Below are 21,305 nucleotides of genomic sequence, written 5' to 3'. Positions count from 1 at the left end.
TTTCCCGGTATGTAGCGGTTAATGTTATTATGATAGCATACATGGAAAATTTAGAATCCTCGTTTTCTTATTAGATTTATAGATTCTCAAAATACCGGATAGATGCATTAAATGTGATTCGAGAAACTGGCGCTTACCTGTTTCAACCAGATACGTCCGTCAAAATTCACTCGCAAACAAACAGAAAATGGTGGCTCGATTTTGAGGAACTTGGATCCTCTTCACTACAAAAAAAAAATAGTGGAGAGGCCACTACTTTTAATCTCAATCGTTGATTACTTAGTAGGCGGTTATGATATAATCTAAATCTAACATTCACCATAGCTCCGTGTATCACACTCATTCCTAAGTTGGATTCAAAGAAAAAATCATAATCATCAACTAGATAATTAATAGTTGTGATTATGTAGTGGTCTCTCCCCTACTTTTTAAACAGTGGAGAAGATCCGAATCCGATTTTGAGTTCAGAGCCCAATTTATTTTGCTTTTAACTGAATAATAGTAAAGCGAAGCCTACCCCTCAGCCTTGCCTGCCCTTTTCAGGATCTCTTTTTTACACGAAACCATATAAGGGGTAATAAAAAAAAGCCCCTTTTGAGAACCTCGACTCATGACCCAAGCATGAAGGAGGAAATGAAAATGGGCCCTTCGCACGCGTAATTGAAGGCCGTTAAAGCCGCGGGGACGAGTTTGGAAAATATTGACGAGAATCAGTTCGGAGTGGGGGGAAAATAAATTTAAAAAAAAAAAGAAAAAGAAAAAAAAAAGGAGACGTGGAAGTCCGCGTACAGCTATATACAGAAGGAAAGCATGGGGCTGACGTGTACGCGAGAGAGTAGGATTTATGGGTAGGAGATATTTATCAAGGGGAAACGGATAAGAACGGTGAGCCTAGGATTCATAGTAGTGCACGTTTCGGCTTCTGTTTGCTTACGTGGAATTCTAAAGATTCTGCAAAAAAGCCGAGCGAGTGACAAGGATTCTGACAGAATCAGGATTCTACAAAAAATTCGTTTTCCCTTCGTCTTCATGAAAAAGTTTGACCAGAGCAGTGGATGAAATTTATTGTCACGTCAGCATGTTTCGGTAGTAAAAAGTAATCTTAAAACAAGAAACAAATCTGAAGTTTAAAATTTTAAAAAAATCATAATTTTTTCTGGAATCCCAAATACCTTACAATTTTTTTCACAATCTAGGCGACAATTAATGAAGAAAATTTAAAAGATCAAAAGATTAGAACCCCACAGAAACATACTTGTACGAATCCAGCTATGGGCTGTTTCCTATGGAAAGCTCGCAATGATCGCATCTTCTCAAACTCCATCACCACTTCTCATTAAATTTTCTCCAAGGCAGCTTACTTTATTCTTTTATGGGCATGTGTTTCTTCTTCCAAGAAGGCTATCAAGCTTAAGAACATCATTCGTTCCTCAGGGCTTGCGGATATCATTGAATCAAGCGAGGATAGCAGCGGAAATCCTTGAGTTGCGGTTCTAGCTCTTTCGATACTTTGGTTTTTACATCATGTTAGTAGTTGTATATATCCTCTAGACATCTACTAGTGATTGATATTTTACTCCATCTCAAAGTTGTCGCTCCGATCACCAGTAGATATCTACTTTTGTAATCCTCTCTCTTTTACACTTATATATTTATCTATGATAGGGCTCGTTGCCCTATTTTACATCAAAAAAAAAAAAAAAAACTATGGACTGTTTCGTTAAACTCTTATTAATGAAATACGAGGGTAGCTTCCCACTATATTAAAAAACAACTATGAAATAACAACTTAGGGCCACCCACCTATGAACAATAGCATGTTTTGTGTCGGTTCTCAAAAGACAAAAAGTTAAGACTTGCTCACAAGTCACAATATTCATCAAAAATCTCAGGTGGCTGATCTAACATGATAACGGTCAGGCAGCTCACGCTCAATCACATAAGTAACGAAGCAGAGTTTAACATCAAATTAATAGAGACTCACGAGGACACATCAGCCTCCGCATATTGAAAATAATGGTGTTCATGATCTAGACTACACCTAGCTAGCTAGTATTTGCGCATAATTCACAATCGTGCCTATAATCAATCAGGCTTTCTATAAAAGAAAAGAAAATTTCAAAAGAAAGCCTAGGTTATCATGTTGTCTCACACTATAAATTAGTTCTAGAACATGTAATTTTTTTGAAAATAATACTGGAACTGAAGTTTATTTCAGCCAATTTGACCATGTGGTGATGGTCACTAGGGCTTGGAGTACTATAAAAATTAATGTTTTTATTACAGATAAATTCCATAAACTTTCAAATTCATAGAAATATCATAAACTTTTGAAAAAAGTATACATGCAGCAGACAAATGGCAGTGAGAGTTATCCAACAATATTACCAATAAATTAACATGGTAGTTAATGTTGGATTTAATCTAATAAATCTATTTGTGAGCACATATGATTAATCAATGTGTATTGCTATCTTTCAGGATAATCCACTAAAGTGATCAATTAATTTGGGTTAATGGGTATTTAAATAAATCATGGGGTTATATGTGCAGATACCAGGTTGTAATTATGATTTGTTGAAGGGCCAAATTGTAAATTTATAATATCTATAAATAAGGGGTTATGGTCCATAATCTAGGGTTACTTTCTCTAATTTTCTTCACCCCAATCTAGAGAGAAATTCGGCTATAGAGAAAACCCTAAGGTTAGAAGATCCAAAACCCATCTCTGGTTTCATCTATGGATTCAGGTATAAGCTTCCACTCTTTTGATTCTTGTTAATCTCTTCGAATTAATCATGGCTTTATGGTTTAGATCTTAAGTTTTTTATTAGATCTAACAGTTAAGTGACTTTATCCAAACATCCATGATAGTTGTCTAAAACATTAAAAAAAATCATGGTATATAATTCACGAGATAATTTTGAAAATTTGCGATATTTTTCTCTACAGTTTAATGTTGGTGATGTTTTTCACTGATGAAAATAGTTTACGATAAAATTTACCTTAGACTTTTGTTATTTCTCAAGATGTTTTTCCTTGCCAAATAGAAAAACACTCAACTTATACAATAATTAGCTGGCTGAAATACCTTTGTGGTATTCCATCCTTTTTCTAAAAAAAAAACTTATACAATAATTACTCGCAAGAGCTTCATTAATGCATGAGAGAGAGATAGAGTGTGTGTGAATGTGTGAATATATATAATATGACCAAAAATTGCCATATATCAACAAGTGAACTTCTTTCACGAAATAAAAATAAAAATTAATGAAGAAGAAACCTAACAAAAATTATAGGAGATGGTACGTCATGTCGATCGAAATTAGTTCTTTTCAACTGCTGGTTTTCCATCCAAAAGAAAACCATTAACAAATAAATATGGAGGAAAAAAAAATGCAAAGACATAATAAGAAGAGTTAATTGCAGATACATTCCTTTATATGTATTACTATGCTAGTATAATTCACACCCTTCAAAGTAATTTGTTGGTACTGACAGTCTCTGAATCTTGGAGAGAGTTACTTTTTGTACTTCATTAATTTAGAGTATAATTTAGTCCTTGTTTAAAATTAAATGAAAACTAAGTACTAATACAGTCACATGAAAAATCTAGCGTGACATCTCAACATAACGAAAGAAGTAATGTCATCTGAAGTTCAATTAGTGTAACAAAAGTTTTATCAAAGGCAGATTAAGGAGAAGGCTTAAAGTAGTTAATCCAAAATAAAAATTAATCTAGCTAATTGGTTAGGTAAGATTTATTTCTATTTTATGCTCTTTTAGTGTTTCAAAATAGAAAAGATTAGTTAGCCGTTGATATAAGTAGTTAACGTTGATTAAATAGGTGGTGGGCCAGAATTTGTGCTGCTCAAATGATGGTGGACCCCAATTTAGCATTTTACGCATTATATCTTAATTTTATAATATTTGCTTGTTTAAAAAATAATCTTATTTCCAGACAATAATTTTAATTAGTTGTGGATAGACTTCCTGTACTATAGCCAAACTACGGATATACTCGTATACTTCTATTGTTGCAAATGGAGAATCTGAACTCTCGGCCCCTTAGCTTTATATGAAGATTGAGCACACAGGAAAAAAAAGAAACAAACAAAGAAAGAAAAGCCCATATAACTTCCTGTGTGTATGATTGAGTCAGAAAGGAGAATGTACTTGTGAATTGTGATACCCCAAACTTAGTGTCACGTCGGATATTGATTGAGAGATTAAATATTTTATAATGTAAATCTAAGGGGTCAAGTACAAAATTGACTAGTCAATTTTGATAATGTATCGAGTGAAATCACCTGTTGCACTCAATACATATCCCAATGCTTACATCGCATTAAAGTGTTAGTGGGGCAGGAGCATGACAGTGTTTACATCCCTTTCTTTATTCATCACCGGTTCTTTATATATATATATACACGAAGAAAAATTCCTCAAGGACCCAAAATATGAGACCAATAGAGGGGACAAGTGAGGTGTCCACCTTCTATTAGATAATGAGTTGGTCATCATTAATGATGACCAACTCATTATCCAATAGGAGGGGGACACCTCACTTGTCCCTCCTATTGATCCCATATTTTAGGTCCCTGTAGCAAAACAACATGAAAAATTTTTAATTCCTCTTTTGTTAAGATAGACCAACGCCAAAACTCATGAAGAAGTTTGAATAATGAAATGAGAATTAATCAATGAGTCCTATAGTCGTTCTCCTATCATGTGCCTTGAGTTCTGTAGTCGACATATTTTTGATGGTCCAACACGAACCATGATAATGAAAAGTATATATTTCTACTCAAGAATTTCGAATAAAGTTAGTTCCTCTAATGGAACGTAATTTTTGAATAACAAAAAAATTAATCATAATCACATTAATTACCAAAAGAAAGGATTGAACAAATCAGGACTGAACAGCTGCAAACTTTTTTCATCTCTCATTTTCTCACCCACTTCTCTGTTCCAAATTAGCTTAACTGAATCTTCAAGCTCAACCTCCCAACTTCTATCATCATCTTCAACCTCAATCAATGGCTTCACCACTTCTTCTTCTTCAAATTTCTCCCACTCAAAAGAAACCACAACCTGCATATCTCTCCCTCTCTCTTCAACCATCGTCTCCGACGAAGCCTCGTCCTCGTCCTCCGTCGTCCGCCACATTTGCTCGACGAAAGCCTCGAGCATAACGACCTGAATCGCAGGTATCTTCTCGACAAAAGGATACTCGTATGGCGCGCAATACCCCATCTCTCTACACCACTGATAAAACTCGCCAAGCCTGACTGCTTGCTCGGACGCCTTCTTATATACCCCGAGCCCTTCCACACAACTCCGGTAGGACATCTGCAGAATTCCGTCGAGCACCATCGACAGATTCTGCTGCATTGCGAGGTACGATACCACGCTCTCTCGAACCGCCGCATCACCGAGCGCACAACGGGGCTTCGTGCCGCGGCGCCCCTCGGCACGCAGTCCATGGCACTGTCAATCAGGCCCTGCAGAGAGGGGGTGCAAATGGGTCAGACACGGATCGGAGTACCATGTTTGCATTCACTTACCAAATGAGTCGAGATGGATTTAGTGCTAACTCAAGCTATGCATGAGGGTGAGCCGACGAAAAGGTATACATGAGGTGGTTACGCGCAAGTAACCCAATTTAAAATATACATGTCATATTATGCCATATTATGCAAGAAAATTCATTAATATGTTCCTGTTGGAACAATTGAAACCGTATGACAGATATATGTAGTATCCGTATCCGTATCTTAGCGGATATGAATATTTTTTCGCGCCCTACCTGCAGATGTTGCGCTTGCTGCAGCGGCTTGGACATTAAAAGTAGATGACGGTTCACAACTCCTTCGAGCAAGCGAGAGTACGAAAGAAAGAACGACAACCGGTCAAAAGTAGATGACGGTTCACAACTCCTTCGAGCAAGCGAGAGTACGAAAGAAAGAACGACAACCGGTCGCCGTGCATTTTGCGAAGATGGAAAGGGCAGAGCGACAGAAGAGAATTTTCGCGGGCAGAGAGGATGTCAGAGCGGAAGGGGTGGTTTAAGGGGAGGGTTTGAAGGAGGTGGTGGAGGAGGAGGAGGCATTTGAGGGCGACGGTCTGGGATTTCGTGCGTCCGAGTCGGCGGTGCATTTTGGCGATCAGAGAGGAGACAAGATCCATGCTTAGCGTTTCGAGTTGCTGTGAGATTTAACGGACTGAATACCATCAGCTCATGGAAAAGATCGAAGGGTGCTAAGAGCTAGCGGAACTCGGTTGTTACTATGGATCTAATATCGAAGCGTCGAGCGTTGGATCTTTGCTTCCTACGAACATTGTAAATGACAATTCCTCGGCTGCGTCAACATTTTCTATTGTCTTACCACATGCAAATGCAACCACACGATTCCTTTGTGAATCATTAAATTAACCTTAATCGTACGTACTATGCAAATTCCAAACAGAGTAGCTGCTTCAACAAAAAAAAATGAGTGCAGGATGTAACTGATGCCTTCATGGACCCTTGTCAACATGAGCTGATTTTCATAAGAGATAATTTCTGGAAATAAGTTTCTGATATATACTACTTGTATTTATACTATTTGGCAGTTGTTGATTGTCATAAAGAAAGAAAAATATAGAACGAAATAGTAAAGATAATTCTCAGCACTGTGCTTTGAAGAAAAGCAACAAGGAAACATCTGGGTAATAGATAATATCATAATAATATTAATATGATCATCCTTAAAAGAAGAAAATTGAAGTATTGCACGAATAGTGAGTCCTGGTTTACATGATATCGAATTTTTTACAACGATTAAAGGTCAGAGCATCACTCACAGTGATGATAGAAGACATTGGATCAGCACGGTTGTTCCTTCTTCGGATGGTTAAAGTTCAGGTAGAGTATCTGAGAGCTTCATATCATGCGGTGGCTTAGCACTAGCTGCTGACTGAGAATCTTCTGATTTTCGAAGCGACTGCAAAATCAAAAGTTAGGAATCAAATAATGGAAGTGTTCTTTCATAACTTGCGAAACATGGATCGAGAGAGAGAGAAAAGTAAATCAGGAACATCAACAAGAACTTTTCCACCTTTCCTTAAAAAAAGACATTAACAAGAACTCTAAAGAGAAAAACTAAATTCATGCACGAGCCGCAGACAAAAGATAAGTATGATTCTTACTGGAATATTATGCAGAAGCAAACTAGGAGGCACAGGTGGCAGCCTTTGCTTCTTAGGATCCAGCGGAACATCCCGGGCATCTATATTCTTCTATAGTAAGCTGAAAATAAAAAGATCACCCAGTTGTTACAAATTTCCACCATGAAACGATATCGCTTAAGGAAGTTCTAAGATAATAACATAACGTGTATAATTTCTGGTTAAAATGACATATAATTAGTCCAGCCAAACCAATAAATAATGAATACAATATGTTAATCATAGTGAGAAGGTACAGGAATATGGAAGTAAATATTTCTTTTCCTTCTTAAGAAGGGATAGGAACATTAAATCAAATCTCACAAAGAGCGCGAAGACACCATGATAAGATTTTATTGCCAACTATGTTGGAACATATAAATTATAAAGCATAAAGAATTGGTCAAATAAGCATGAAAACAGTTACCTGCTCCTCCCAAACTTTGGTGCTTCAAGAAGATCCTCTAAAAATGTATTGACATCCAAACCTGTTTTCGCCTAGATCAGTACAGGAAGAAGTCAGCCAAACACTCTTTATAATCTGAAAATATGGAAAGAATATCTTTTGCATAAGACGTTCAATGAAGTAGTACATCAAAATCCAGCATCTTTAGATTCAAAATGATGATATGTTACATTCAGGATGTATACCTACTGGAAACATGCTTAGCAGAAGAAAATATCAGCGACAAGAAGAATTTGTTTCATCTACCTCAAAAATCAAGCATGTACTCTCTTTATCATCGTGGTGTTTAAGAGTCCAGAAGTTATGAAGGAGAAAACATTGATTGGATATAGCTAGGAATATGGACTAGCAGAAAAAAGTGCAGTTCTGCAATTTCTATCTCAATGCCAAGTGAATCGGAACAAGTAACATTCTGTTCCACCAACTAGCAGTCAACCCTAAACCGGTCCTAATTAAAACTTCTAGAACACTTAGTGGATCTTAAAGGCAGTTGGCTTGACTCAGAATTAGAATGTTTGCTTTCTAAAGAAGCTATAGTAGAATGAGAATGTCTAAGGAAGTTAAGCAAAATGAGCATCTCAGACACACTGGAAAAAATACTATAATAATGGAACTCCAAAATAAATAAGCAAAAGAGAGCTCAAAATGGGGCTACAAGGATCAATTAAACACTTGTGATAATCTACGGAGAATTGGGAAAAGGAGATTGAGAGAAGGATAAACTACAACAATTGAGAAAACTAAAGAAAGCTTGAGTCTGATGTTTTAAGCTGTAATTTTAGTTAGTCAGCCTTTTATACAGGTTTTAAAATATAAAATCCCATTTTTCCTTCTTTTTACCCCTCACCTATTGTGATAGATTAAACCAGGTGAGTGTTAATCTGGTGGAGAGAGAAGGCGTTAGAGATTGGACATGTTACAATGAAGAGGAGAAAGCTCAGAACAATCACATATTAGACATTGGTCCTGACTAATTTTTGGGTTCATATGTGGTGTCTATATTTATGTTTCACTGTCAAGTTTCTTTCGTCCTGGAAACTGAGCTTGGAACCATTCAATAGGCGAATTCTCTCTACAGGCAGCGTGTCTCTTTGTTATATAAGGAATTTCACTGCAGCAGCTGAAAAAGATAATTGGCTTTTCTATTAGATAGACGATCCCAAATCCCAAAATTTTGATATAAAGGCTTTATGATCGCTGTTGTTATTTTTCTATTACTTTTTTTTGGGTCTGAAAGTGCAAAATTAGATTTGAATTATAATGGATTTGTATTAGGTAAATTTCATTACCGGGTTGAGATCAAGAAGAAGAAGAAGAAGAATATATTTGATTTTGGTATATTTATGTTAGTATCGACATCCACAAGTTCCACATAAGAGATAAATCATAGAACCTACCAAAGAGAAGACAATTAGGAGCGGGGCAGATCTACAGGATGAAGGAGAAGAATATAGAAGTAAGAAAAGAGTTATGGAGAAGGGGCCATAGGGATAGGTTTTGAAAGGGAGAGGCATTTATAGCTGCTGTAAGGGGCTGTTTGTTTTGTTGTTTTTGAGAGGTTTTAAGAGTGGAAAGCTGACATTTTCTGACATTTGAGAGGCGTTTTTGGGTGAAAAGCTGACATTTTCTGACAAAATGTCAGCTTTTCACCCTTAAAAAAATTACCCAAACGCGCCCTAAATGGACGGCTCAAGGAAAGTTAACTCTTTCGGAAGGCCAAAAGGAGTTATTAGTATAAAGAAATATTCCATGTCTATTACGTAACTGTTAAGCACAAGGTAATGGGTGAGCCCCATATGAGGTTTGTGCTGTTAGTCAAAGAAGGAGGAAGGACTTCTCTGATTAAGAGAAGCAAACGGCCAAAAATAAAAAGGAGCCGTCCACATGTTTTAAAGGAGCCGTCCACATTTTTTTTTGACTGCAACCACCGCCCAAAGAAACCAAGCCAGCATCTTTTGACAAAGCATCAAAAGAGGATAAGTGAGCGGGTCCCAGAGCAAGAAAACAATTGTACGTGGGCCCCACCGCGGGCCCATCACTAATAAAATATTGATGCATAGTATTTTTCCAAACACTATAAATAGACCTCAAACTCTTAAGGAAATCTCATCCCAGAAACAACTCCTCTTATAGAAGAGCAAGAGAGAGAAAAGAGAGGCTTAGAGAAAAATCTTTGTGAGAGAAAATTATGAGCAATTTTCAGAGTGGGATTGAGTTGTGAGAAAATTAAGAGTGTTGTAAAATTTTTCTTCATAGTGAAAGATCTGCAGCAGCCAGTGGACGTAGGCAATTTTGTGCCGAACCACGTAAATCTTGTGTGTCCCCCATTTTGAGCATTTATTTCGCTTCCTCTTAAGTCTGGAAATAGGGGAATCTGAATAATTACTATTCACATGAATAGTGAATTTCGTGAATAGTGAAATTTTGCCGACGATATCGACTTGTCGACAGAGGTGTTTTAATACACGGTGGTTTGCAGAAATTATCAGAAACGATCCAGAGAAAGTCAGATTCGAGTGGGAGCGATGGCTACAGATGAAGGGAAGGTGAAAATTGAAAAGTTCGATGGTGTGGACTTTGGCTTTTGGAAGATACAAATCGAAGATTATCTGTACCAGAAGAAGCTGTATCAACCTCTCTCAGGAAGTAAGCCAGATAATATGAAGGATGAAGAGTGGGCTCTTCTCGACAGACAAGCCCTTGGAGTTATCCGATTGACGTTATCCCGTAATGTTACTTTCAACATAGCAAAGGAAAAGACCACGACAGGTCTTATGGCGGCTCTCTGCAGCATGTATAAGAAACCATCTGCCTCAAACAAAGTTTACTTATTGAGGCGGCTGTTCAATTTGCGGATGACAGAAGGCGCATCGCTAGCTCAACATCTCAATGAACTCAACATAGTCACAACCCAGTTGAGTTCAGTTGGGATTGAGTTTGATGAGGAAGTTCAAGCGTTGATTCTTTTGTCTTCCCTACCAGAAAGCTGGAACGCTACAGTCACGGCTGTGAGTAGCTCATCGGGAAGCAACAAGTTGAAGTTCGATGACGTTCGTGATCTGGTTCTTAGTGAAGAAATTCGGCGGAGAGAATCAGGTGAAGCTTCAACCTCCTCAGCTTTACACACGGAGTCTAGGGGAAGAACTTCAAAAAGAAGTTCAAATCATGGCAGATCAAAATCTAGAAGGAGCAAATCTAGATCAGGAAAGAAAGACTTCAAATGCTACAATTGTGGCAAGAAAGGTCATTTCAAGAGGGAGTGCCGGGCACCGAAGAAAAACACCGGCGCACAGGAGTCTGCCAACGTGACCGAGGAAGGAGGTGATGCTATGATTCTAAGCGTCAATAGTCCGATTGAATCATGGATTCTTGATTCAGGGGCATCCTTTCACTCCACCCCATGCCGAGAAATCATGGAGAACTACATCAGCGGTGATTTCGGAAAGGTACATCTAGCAGATGATGAAACCTTAAAAATTATTAGCAAGGGAGACATCCGATTAAAATTGCCAAATCAGACCACGTGGAAGTTGCAAGGAGTGAGACATATTCCTGGTATTAGAAGAAATTTGATCTCTGTGGGACAGCTTGATGGAGAGGGTTATTGTACAACATTCTCGGGTCATGAATGGAAGATTACCAAAGGAGCACTCGTCATTGCTCGAGGTAATAAAAATGGTACTCTCTATATAACCTCTAACTTAGAGAATATCATTGCAGTAACAGATGCAGATGAAAAATCAAACCTATGGCACCAAAGGCCTTGCCATATGAGCGAGAAAGGGATGAAGATACTTCTGTCAAAAGGGAAGCTGCCGGATCTGAAGAATGTAGATGTCGGCCTATGCGAGGATTGTATCTTTGGCAAACAGAAGAAAATCAGTTTTACAAAGATTGGCAAGACACCCAAGACAGAAAGGTTAGAATTGGTTCATACCAACGTATGGGAGCCATCTCCAGTTTCATCTCTTACAGGCTCACTGTACTATGTCACCTTCATTGATGATTCTATAAGGAAGGTATGGGTCTATTTTCTAAAGAAGAAATCATAAGTCTTTGATACCTTCAGAAAATAGAAGGTCATGGTAGAAAATGAAACTGGTCTGAAGATAAAGCGGTTGAGGTCAGACAACAGAGGAGAGTACAAAGACAGTAGATTCAAAGAATTTTACGCAAACAACGGGATCAAGATGGAGAAAATAGTTCCCATGATACCACAGCAAAATGGCGTAGCAGAGCGCATGAACAGAACTTTGAATGAACGTGCCAGAAGCATGAGGATACATGCCGGACTGCCCAAGTTTCTATGGGCTGAAGCTATCAATACCGTAGCCTACGTAATCAACCGTGGACCCTCAGTTCCCTTGGATGGTGGAATACCAGAAGAATCTTAGAGCAGAAAAAAGGTAAACCTTTCATATTTAAGAATTTTTGGTTGTATCTCTTATGTACACATAGATTCTGCTGAAAGAAGTAAACTTAATGCCAAATCTAACAAATGTGTTTTTATTGGTTATGGTGATGATGAGTTTGGTTACCAATTTTAGGACTATAAAAATCGAAAGATCATCAGAAGCAGAGATGTCATATTCAACGAGAATATGATGTACAAAGACAGATCAACTGCAGAATCAAGTAGCTCCAGTACAAAAGCTGAAACAAAAGAATTTGTTGAATTTGAGGAGATTTCTGAAAAGGATATTCAGACTAGCCCTGAAGCAGTTCAAGAAGAACCAAGCACGCCAGAAGTGAGACGCTCCTCCAGAATTCCTAAGCCAACCCAGCGTTATTCGCCTTCTTTGCACTACCTGTTGCTGACTGACAGTGGTGAACCGGAGTGTTATGACGAAACAATACAGGTGAAGGATTCAGTCAAGTGGGAGTCTGCTATGCAAGATGAGATGGACTCGCTCATGTCAAATCAGACGTGGGACTTAGCTGAATTACCACTAGGTAAGAAAGTTCTTCATAACAAATGGATTTACAGGATCAAAGAAGAACATGATGGGAACAAGCGCTACAAGGCAAGATTGGTTGTCAAAGGCTTTCAGCAAAAGGAAGGTATTGACTATAATAAAATTTTCTCCCCGGTCGTGAAACTGACTATAATCAGATTAGTGTTGAAAATTGTAGCTGCTGAGAATTTACATCTTGAACAGTTAGATGTAAAAACAGCTTTCCTTCATGGTGATTTGGAGGAGGAGATTTATATGAAGCAACCAGAAGGCTTCATAAAGACAGGCAAGGAAAATCTAGTATGTCGTTTGAAGAAGAGCTTGTATGGATTGAAACAAGCTCCAGCTTTATGAGCATCAACGGTTTCACTAGATGCCAAGCAGATCATTGTTGCTATCTCAAGAAGTTTGACAATAGCTTTATTATTTTATTATTATACGTTGATAACATGCTCGTTGCAGGATCAGATCTGCAAGAGATTATAAATTTGAAGCAAAAATTATCAAAGCAGTTCGCAATGAAAGATCTTGGTGCTGCAAAGTAGATTCTTGGAATGAGGATCAAGAGAGACACGAAGTCTAGGACCTTGATGTTATCACAGGCTGAGTACATCAACAAAGTACTCTCTAGGTTCAACATGCAAGATGCAAAACCAGTGGGTACACCTTTAGGTGTTCATTTCAGACTTTCCAAAGAACAGTCACCGAACACATGACGAAGGTCACGTACGCCTTAGCAATTGGAAGTCTGATGTATGCCATGGTCTGTACAATACCAGATATTGCTCAAGCAGTGGGAGCTGTTAGCAGATGCATGAATGATCCAGGCAAGGTACACTGGGAAGCAGTCAAATGGATCCTCAGATATCTACGAGGCATCAAAGGTAAAACACTTTGTTTCAAAGGTGAAGATACAATACTAACAGGCTATGTAGATGCTGATCTAGCAGGAAATGTTGATATCAGAAAGAGCACTACAGGGTATGTATATACTCTAGGAGGTACTACAGTGAGTTGGGCTTCTCAATTGCAGAAGATAGTTGTTCTCTCCACAACTAAAGTAGAATATGTCGTTGTTACAGAAGCCAGCAAGGAAATTATGTGACTTTAAAGTTTCTTGGATGAATTAGGCAAGAAATAAGAAAACAATGTTTTATACTGCGACAGTCAAAGTGCTATTCATCTAGCGAAGAATCCGTCTTTCCATTCCAGAACGAAGCACATACAGATACGGTATCATTTTATCCGGTCACTTCTGGAAGATGGAATTTTGAAGCTTGAAAAGATCAGTGGACCTCAAAATCCGACAGACATGCTGACAAAGACGATGACTACTGACAAACTGAAGCTGTGTTCAGCTTCAGTTGGCCTACAATAGTATCAAGACCGGGGAAGAGCTACTGCATAGATCGAGATGTGAAGACAGATTGAAATCAGTCTTCAAGTGGAAGATTGTTAGTCAAAGAAGGGGGAAGGACTTCTCTGATTAAGAGAAGCAAACGGTCAAAAATAAAAAGGAGCCGCCCATATTTTTTTTGACTGCAACCACCGTCCAAAGAAACCAAGCCAGCATTTTTTGACAAAGCATCAAAAGAGGATAGGTGAGCGGGTCCCAGAGCAAGAAAACAATTGTATGTGGGCCCCACCGCGGGCCCACCATTAATAAAATATTGATGCATAGTGTTTTTCCAAACACTATAAATAGAACTCAAACTCTTAAGGAAATCTCATCCCAGAAACAACTCCTCTTATAGAAGAGCAAGAGAGAGAAAAGAGAGGCTTAGAGAAAAGTCTTTGTGAGAGAAAATTATGAGCAATTTTCAGAGTGGGATTGAGTTGTGAGAAAATTGAGAGTGTTGTAAAATTTCTCTTCATAGTGAAAGATCTGCAGCAGCCCGTGGACGTAGGCAATTTTGTGCCGAATCACGTAAATCTTGCGTGTCCCCCATTTTGCGCATTTATTTCGCTTCCTCTTAAGTCTGGAAATAGGGGAATCTAAGTAATCTCCCAACATGTGCATGCCTTGTCAGTGAGTGTATGTAGGTGTTGCTGGGAGTAGTTTGCTGTGTGAAGGTTTGCAGCTAATATCAAATTCTGATTCATAGAAAATTATCAACTTAATTTATTTGTTAAGCACTTGTATCCTATGAATCCAACGAAAATGGCATATCTTGAAGAACATTTGAGAGATAAATATACAAAAGATGGACCAAAAATATATCATGGAAAATTATAAGTAGGAAGACAGACTCACAGCAGATGTTGATTGTGGAGAAATGAGGATTGAGGGTGCAAATATATGGATATGGATATTACCATCTTAGCGGAGGAGCAAATAATTCAGCTGAATAGATTATTATTAGGCCCATATCAAAGAACTGGGATACAAGGATGCATCGTATTTCAAGGGCCAACTAATTTAACAAGGAAAGTGAAACAAAATTGTTGTAAATTTACCACATTAACATACGAACACAGGAAAGTGAAACAACTAATTTAACATTTTGTTTATACTAACCTTTGGTTGTTGTCCCTTTGATGGGCATTTAATATTTTCTTCGGAGAAGAATTGATAAAGCTCCAGTGTTGCATCCTGTCCAAATTCCTATAAAAAAGCAATCAGTGAATAATGAACCCTGGAACATAATGTAATTAGAGAATGAAACTAAGGATAATGACCCACATACTCTATTCAACCCTCCATCCACGGAAACTTTTGTTAGAAACCTGTCTCCAACCCTTTCATCCTTATAATGAAATAATGGGGAGAAGTCCTCTTCAGTAATACAACCTGACGGATACCTTGATGGAGGCTTAACAATGAGCGGTTGCCTGGAACGAGATATAGCATCAACCTTGGCCTATTACACAACAAGTAAAAATTAAAGAAAAAAAAAGAAGCTTTTGATGAGCGTAAGACAAAGATAATGCATAGTTAAATTGCACACGTGGAAGCATGTGTTCATGTGAAGTATTCATGACGCAAACTACATAATGTAAAAATGTGTGCATATGTAATCAGAAGTGTGTGCACACATTTGCATCTATGAAAATCTCCAACATGTCATCAAGAAGTAATTTCGCTGCCAGAATCATGAAATATGTCAAAAGAATGACCGCTGATCACAAGGAATTTCAAGCAGATCCATTTTATATCATGCTTTTCTCTAGAATATGATAAAGAAAATCAGATTACTAATACCAGTATGACCGTAATTTTCTAGGCAGCATTGCAATGGTTATAGTATTTTCTGTAAAATATCGATCTTTTAGAATCCAGTTAGGAAGAATGAACACAAAGATGTAACGTTCTATAGCCATGTCACAGTACTCAACTAGATCCGTGAATTTTATGCCCTAGTCCTAAGATTTTGGATATCAGGCTAAAGTTGTCTTCGATAAGCAACATTTTCACCTAATTTTCTTTCTCTTATCTAGTTTCAGAAAATCATGGCAGTATTGTGTCCTACTTTCATTTAGAAATATTGTATCCTGTGTTAATTATCAATTTTCAACAACAGATTTTTGCTATTTAGTATTAGATCTGAGTTAAAAGATAATGTTCAGTTGGTCAGCTCCTAAAACTAGTACTAGGTACCATAAATTTTTTTTAGCAAAACACAAACCTAGGCAAAGAATATGCTATCAAGGTATTTTCTGATAGAACATTCAGATCATAAAGAAGCTTCTTAGATTCACTGAAATTCTACTCCCTTCCCCATTTTCTCCTCCCTTCTATTTCCATCCTGTGATAACTTTTGCTAAATTAAGGTACAGTACAGTACCCCTCTCACTGTAAAATTTTAAGAAACAGTCAAGAACAGTGGCGGAGCTACATACTGTCCGTTCGTGTCACATGTCACCGGACACCACTAGATTGCTTACTTTATCCACATTTTTATTTAGTTTTACTTGTACTTACTATGCAGGACACCACTAAGGAGGATAAGATTAGAACATTGTCAATGTAGATAGTCTAATAAGTTATATAGGGACGATACCGCTAGAACAAAATCCTGGCTCCGCCACTGGTCAACAAAAGTAGACATGGTCATTACAATTTACAGATCAATATACAAATTCTAAATTTCTGCATACAAGTTCATAATAGAAGTGTCCATGCAAGCAAAATACTGCTATTAACTTGAAACCATCCTGCTTAATTTACATGTTCCCTAGGAAATACAGTAGGATCAAGGATGAAACTGCATATTTTTGTCCAAACCTCTTTAAAAGATAGAGCAATTGATCAAATATTCACCTTTGCTGTCTGAATCCTGTGCTAGCTTCTGCTTCTCTTTTGGAGTCTAAACAAATACAATTAAAAAGAGTTAAGAGGACAAATTAGGTTTTAAAAAGGAAAACTGAGGTAAAGAGGAATTTCATGAACTTTTTCAGAAATGCCGTCAACGATTCGATCGGAAGCTTGCTGGAGATCGTGAAGAGATCGGCCGAGTTGGCGGTAGATGTCGACGGAGTTCTCCCGCCGGGCGGCTGCCTTCCTCGGATGACACCCGGAGCATTTCTTCTTCTCCCCTCGGACGCTTTTGGCCGCGACGGCGAAGCGGGTCGGGTTCACCAATATACAACAGGATCTGGGTCTAGAAAAATTGGGCCCAAGTAAAGGCTTCACGCCTCCCGTCTTTTGATGGTCTACTCCAAGCCTAAATAGAAAATCTTTTCAATGTTCTTTAGAAACTTTTCATTCCTTTTTTTTTTAATAAGAGAAGTAAAATGCTCTTCATGGAATGAGTAATCCATTCCTCTCATAATATAGGAGAAAATTCCTTCCATAATATTACATGTGGTCTATATTCAATTTGTTCACAAGCGCATGCTTTACTGAATCCCCGTAATGGTCAAATCCTGTTGTCCACATTCACATATTGGGTAGCGGTGAGCATAATACCATGAGCAATTAGACCCGGAATATTATCTTTGAGAGGCAATATTAAGAGCTTGAGCAATACTTCCAAAAAGTTTCAAAGATATAATGTATGTTAGTATCTTGAATACCGACTATTTATGTGGATCACACAATTTACCCCAAAGTGATTAAAATGGTTCATACTCCTTGGATATGGAACTACAACAAAGCACAAAGTAAGGAAGGGCGTTCTATTCATTCCTCAATTTCTGTGGAAGTTCAAAATCAATTACAATTACCACTATTTCAATTCAAAAAAGTAAAAAAAAAAAAAGTAAAAAAAAGAAGGTTACAGCTAAGTGGATAACATACAACTCTTCGTATGGGATTCCCAGATTCCCCCACAAAAAACAACAATCTGGGATCTCCATCATTAAAGACGGAATCATATACCTGACTATTATCCAAATATAGGCTTTACAAAATGAAATGAAGCAAATTGGACTGAGACAAACTAACATACATGTCACATGTGTCTAATTTCTGTACTCTGAAGACATGAGAGTACTCCCCCGATATGCTAACATACATACTTAACCAACCATTCCAGGCTCTGCAAAACAATAGCTAGTTTCAGTTCAACCGAAATTGCAATCAAAATTGAATTCTTGTTGAAATGGAAATCAAACTGTAAATATCTCCAAGAAGAATATGTATACCTGAATACACTCAGGTAGATCATCACTCTTACTGCGCACGTGCCGCTGCATCAATTCATGATCATTTATGCATTCAGATGATATATTAAAAGACAATCCCTACTTGTATGTATCAAAATGAAGGGGCAAGGCAAACGTGGTGCTTGAAGTAACTACATCATTTGTTTGATAGTGTATTAATTCATTGAGCAGAAGTTAATAGCTGAGAGCTTAATCACCTCCATGACCCTGAGACAAGAGGAATCTCGACTTGTAGCAAGGCAAGCAAGGATAACCAATCCGGCAGCCACAGTAGAGGGCCAGAAGCAAAGCCTCTCGTGGTCAAGAAGTGAGAGGACAGCTAAGTACCTCGTCAGGGACTCCACCTCGGCATCCGCATTTGCTGCTTTCAGATAAAACCTGCAATATTGTTGCATCTCAATACCTACTTTCTTATAGCTCCCTCGATTTATGAAAAAAAGGGGGAATTAGTATTACCACAAGAAATTGTGCGTTGTGGGCAGCATGCACTGGAAATTGAGAACCTCTAGTACCAGCCATTCCATTGCAACTACTTCAGCTCGAGCGTAGACATTGTCTCCCACTGTGAAAGATCTTCGCCGAATACTAATCGAGTACAATGAGACAACAATAAAGAACAAATCAAGTCAGGAAAAACTGAGGTTTACTCCATAAAATGGAAAATGTGCGAGTAATGAGAGCATCTACTTGTTCCAAGGCTGGACCTCTTCGAGCCTAGTAGCGATAGTGACAGACGCAATGCCGAGTAGTTGCAGGTTCCTTTCAGTCTCAAAGTATCCCCTGGTGAGAAATCTGTCCATCAAGCTCACACCCAAGAACAAAGTCTCAGGCTGCAGCTCCATCTCCTGCGAATGCTGCAATTAATGACAACAAAATATGTCATCCTCCTAGTAGCCTATTTCATGAATAAAAATGCCATACATCAGATTTAACCATTTCAGGCTTTTTCATGATTAATTTGGCGACAGCTTTTGATCACTCAAAAGAAAATTGGCAATAGCTTACAGGGGTACAAATGAAAATTCAATAGCATTTTGCTCCCTAGAAAAGTCCCTATAATCATTACGACAGTACTTTCACCTATTGTGTTCTACTTATTCCCCAAGAAATCCCATATTACATATTTCAATACACATAGCAGCAATTACTGAATAGGAACAGAGAAATTAAAACCCAAATTCTACCAACTAACTAGTTCCAGCGGAACATTTTAAGTTCATAACTGAATTCACGCAAGTGCCATCATGCGGCGGTTAGACAGCGAGAAAGGAGCGTGGGGGTCCCACTGCTACTTTATTCTCGTGTAAACCTAGTACAAATCTACTGTACCATAGAAACCGGTTAAAGAATCTAAATCATAGCCCGTTTCATTTCATGACAAAACTAAATTTAACACCGTAGATAAGCACGAAACTAATAAAATAACCCTGTACCCGCGGAACACTACAACCAACAACGTGAGGCGGTTAGCTAAAAGGGAGGCAGCCAATTAAGATGTGCCTCACCTCCACCATCCAGTTAACCATCACTAACCGCTGCTGAAGGATCAGATCGCCGTAGTCCGTTGCCGATCTGAATTCCTCGCTGAAATCTTTCAAAATTACTTCTCTCCTCTCTCTGCCTCGTATATTCTTGTAGCTTTCCTCGTCCTCCTCCTCTTCGAATTTTATAATCTAAACAAAATAAATGATTAATTAACAGATAATTAAGCATTAAATCACTTCAAGTAGCAATTAAGGATCTGAAACGCACTCTGAATTCCTGTGAGCCGTCGTCCTGAATCATTTCGGTTGATTTTTCTCTTGAACCGAAGCTGCTACTTGATCTCGCGAACTGCTTAGCTAACTCACGAAAAATTGAGAAAGCAATAGATGGAGTCGACTCATTCGATCTCTCGGAGAAGTCTTCAGGAGACTCGAAAAGAACGGAGAGCGAGTGATCGGACGAGTCTCTCTGCGAATTTCGATAGAACAGCTCAGATTCAACTTCTGATAGCGTCATCTCGTTGCAAGTGGAGTAATCCGAGCACTCATCATCCGAGAGCTTCTCCGAGCAAGCGAGACCAGAATCGAGGTCGAAGGCTATCTGGAGGCTGCTGCCTTGATCTCCCACTGAGTTAGAGATTCTCGCGATTTTAGCATCAGAAACCGACTCGAGGCAAGAGGACTCGGAGATCTCCGCAAATTTCTCAGCCGCTTCACTAGACACAGCGTTTTCGTTGAGGCTCGCTGAAAGTCCTCCAGTAATTTGAGTAACCTCAGAGGTTTGGATCTCTGAAGCAGCAGCGTTCCCCTCGCTAATCTCTTGCTCCGATCTCTCCATCTCCTTCTTCCTCGCGTAGGATCTGGTGATCCTGCGGAACTCGTCGCCGGATCTGAGCTCAGAAACCTGCTTCTTGCTCTTCGCCGCTCGAGATAGCTTCGGCCGCTTCATCACGTCGGATCCAGCGAAATCGAAGCTGGAGTCGAAGGAAACCTCGCTGTGCAGGCAAGAAGAAGACGATTCTTCTTCTAGAACCTCGTCGAAGTCGGAGTTCGAGATCCTCGCCGCGATCGGAAGGGGAGGAACTCGTTTCCGACGAGGAATCTTCGATCGGAGGCGTTTGGGGCCGGCGGAGGATCGCCGGGAGATCGGATCGGCGTTCATTGAGCTCGCTCTATCTTGGAAAAGATGAAGAGTTTTAGAGTGGGGATTTGAGGAGAGAGGCATTCGTGTGGCTCCATTTATAGGGAAGGGGAGGGTTTGCCACGTCAGCATTCTTCTCCTTCTTTTTGGCTCGCAGTAGAAGATAATTTGATCATGCATTTCGCGACTGACGTCGTCTGGTGGGATCCGGATAGGGTCTAGTTACGGTCAGTGGACACGTGGCCGGCTATGATGGAAGTAAGCACTCAGGGGCTGTTTGGTTGTCTTTTTTAGAGGCTGAATCCCTGTTAAAACTGACAAAAACTGTCAGTTTTGACAAGAAATCACCCAAAAACGCCTCTAAAAAAGACGTTTTTGCAAGATTCTCTGTCAAAACTGACAGTTTTTGTCAGTTTTGACAGGGATTCAGCCTCTAAAAGAGT

At 38.8% G+C, this 21,305-nt stretch overlaps 1 protein-coding gene and 1 long non-coding RNA gene across 3 annotated transcripts; both read right to left on the bottom strand.

The window, feature by feature from the left end:
- Window positions 4,758–17,381, bottom strand: LOC109849266. 2 transcript variants are annotated; one of them, XR_002249054.1, is made up of 8 exons: window positions 17,021–17,381; window positions 16,892–16,937; window positions 15,314–15,491; window positions 15,149–15,235; window positions 7,637–7,707; window positions 7,192–7,291; window positions 6,847–6,986; window positions 4,758–5,504 (listed from the first exon to the last, which is right to left on the bottom strand). It is a non-coding gene; the product is annotated as an uncharacterized LOC109849266 (long non-coding RNA). The 2 variants fall into 2 exon arrangements; XR_002249053.1 differs by having other exon boundaries at window positions 15,318–15,491; window positions 17,021–17,378.
- LOC109849265 (cyclin-SDS-like) lies at window positions 17,732–20,917 on the bottom strand. Its single transcript, XM_020419076.1, has 7 exons — window positions 19,990–20,917; window positions 19,743–19,910; window positions 18,925–19,091; window positions 18,694–18,822; window positions 18,435–18,615; window positions 18,217–18,261; window positions 17,732–18,110 (listed from the first exon to the last, which is right to left on the bottom strand). The coding sequence occupies exons 1-7, from the start codon at window positions 20,881–20,883 to the stop codon at window positions 18,078–18,080; spliced, it is 1,617 nt and encodes a 538-aa protein (XP_020274665.1). The 5' UTR covers window positions 20,884–20,917; the 3' UTR covers window positions 17,732–18,077.

Source organism: Asparagus officinalis, chromosome 7 (assembly GCF_001876935.1).
Source record: "Asparagus officinalis chromosome 7, Aspof.V1, whole genome shotgun sequence".
NCBI classification, from domain to species: domain Eukaryota; kingdom Viridiplantae; phylum Streptophyta; class Magnoliopsida; order Asparagales; family Asparagaceae; genus Asparagus; species Asparagus officinalis.
Note: the sequence above shows the minus strand (reverse complement) of the source record. Positions and strands in the feature narration are given on the sequence as shown.

Bases quoted from the DNA above. Each gene is read 5' to 3' on its own strand.
- LOC109849265 (XM_020419076.1), bottom strand. From the start codon at position 20,883: ATGAACGCCGATCCGATCTCCCGGCGATCCTCCGCCGGCCCCAAACGC. The intron at 19,911-19,989 runs GTGCGTTTCAGA...TATTTTGTTTAG, and splicing joins ACGGCTCACAGGAATTCAGA to ATTATAAAATTCGAAGAGGA. The intron at 19,092-19,742 runs GTGAGGCACATC...CATTAATTGCAG, and splicing joins TGGTTAACTGGATGGTGGAG to CATTCGCAGGAGATGGAGCT.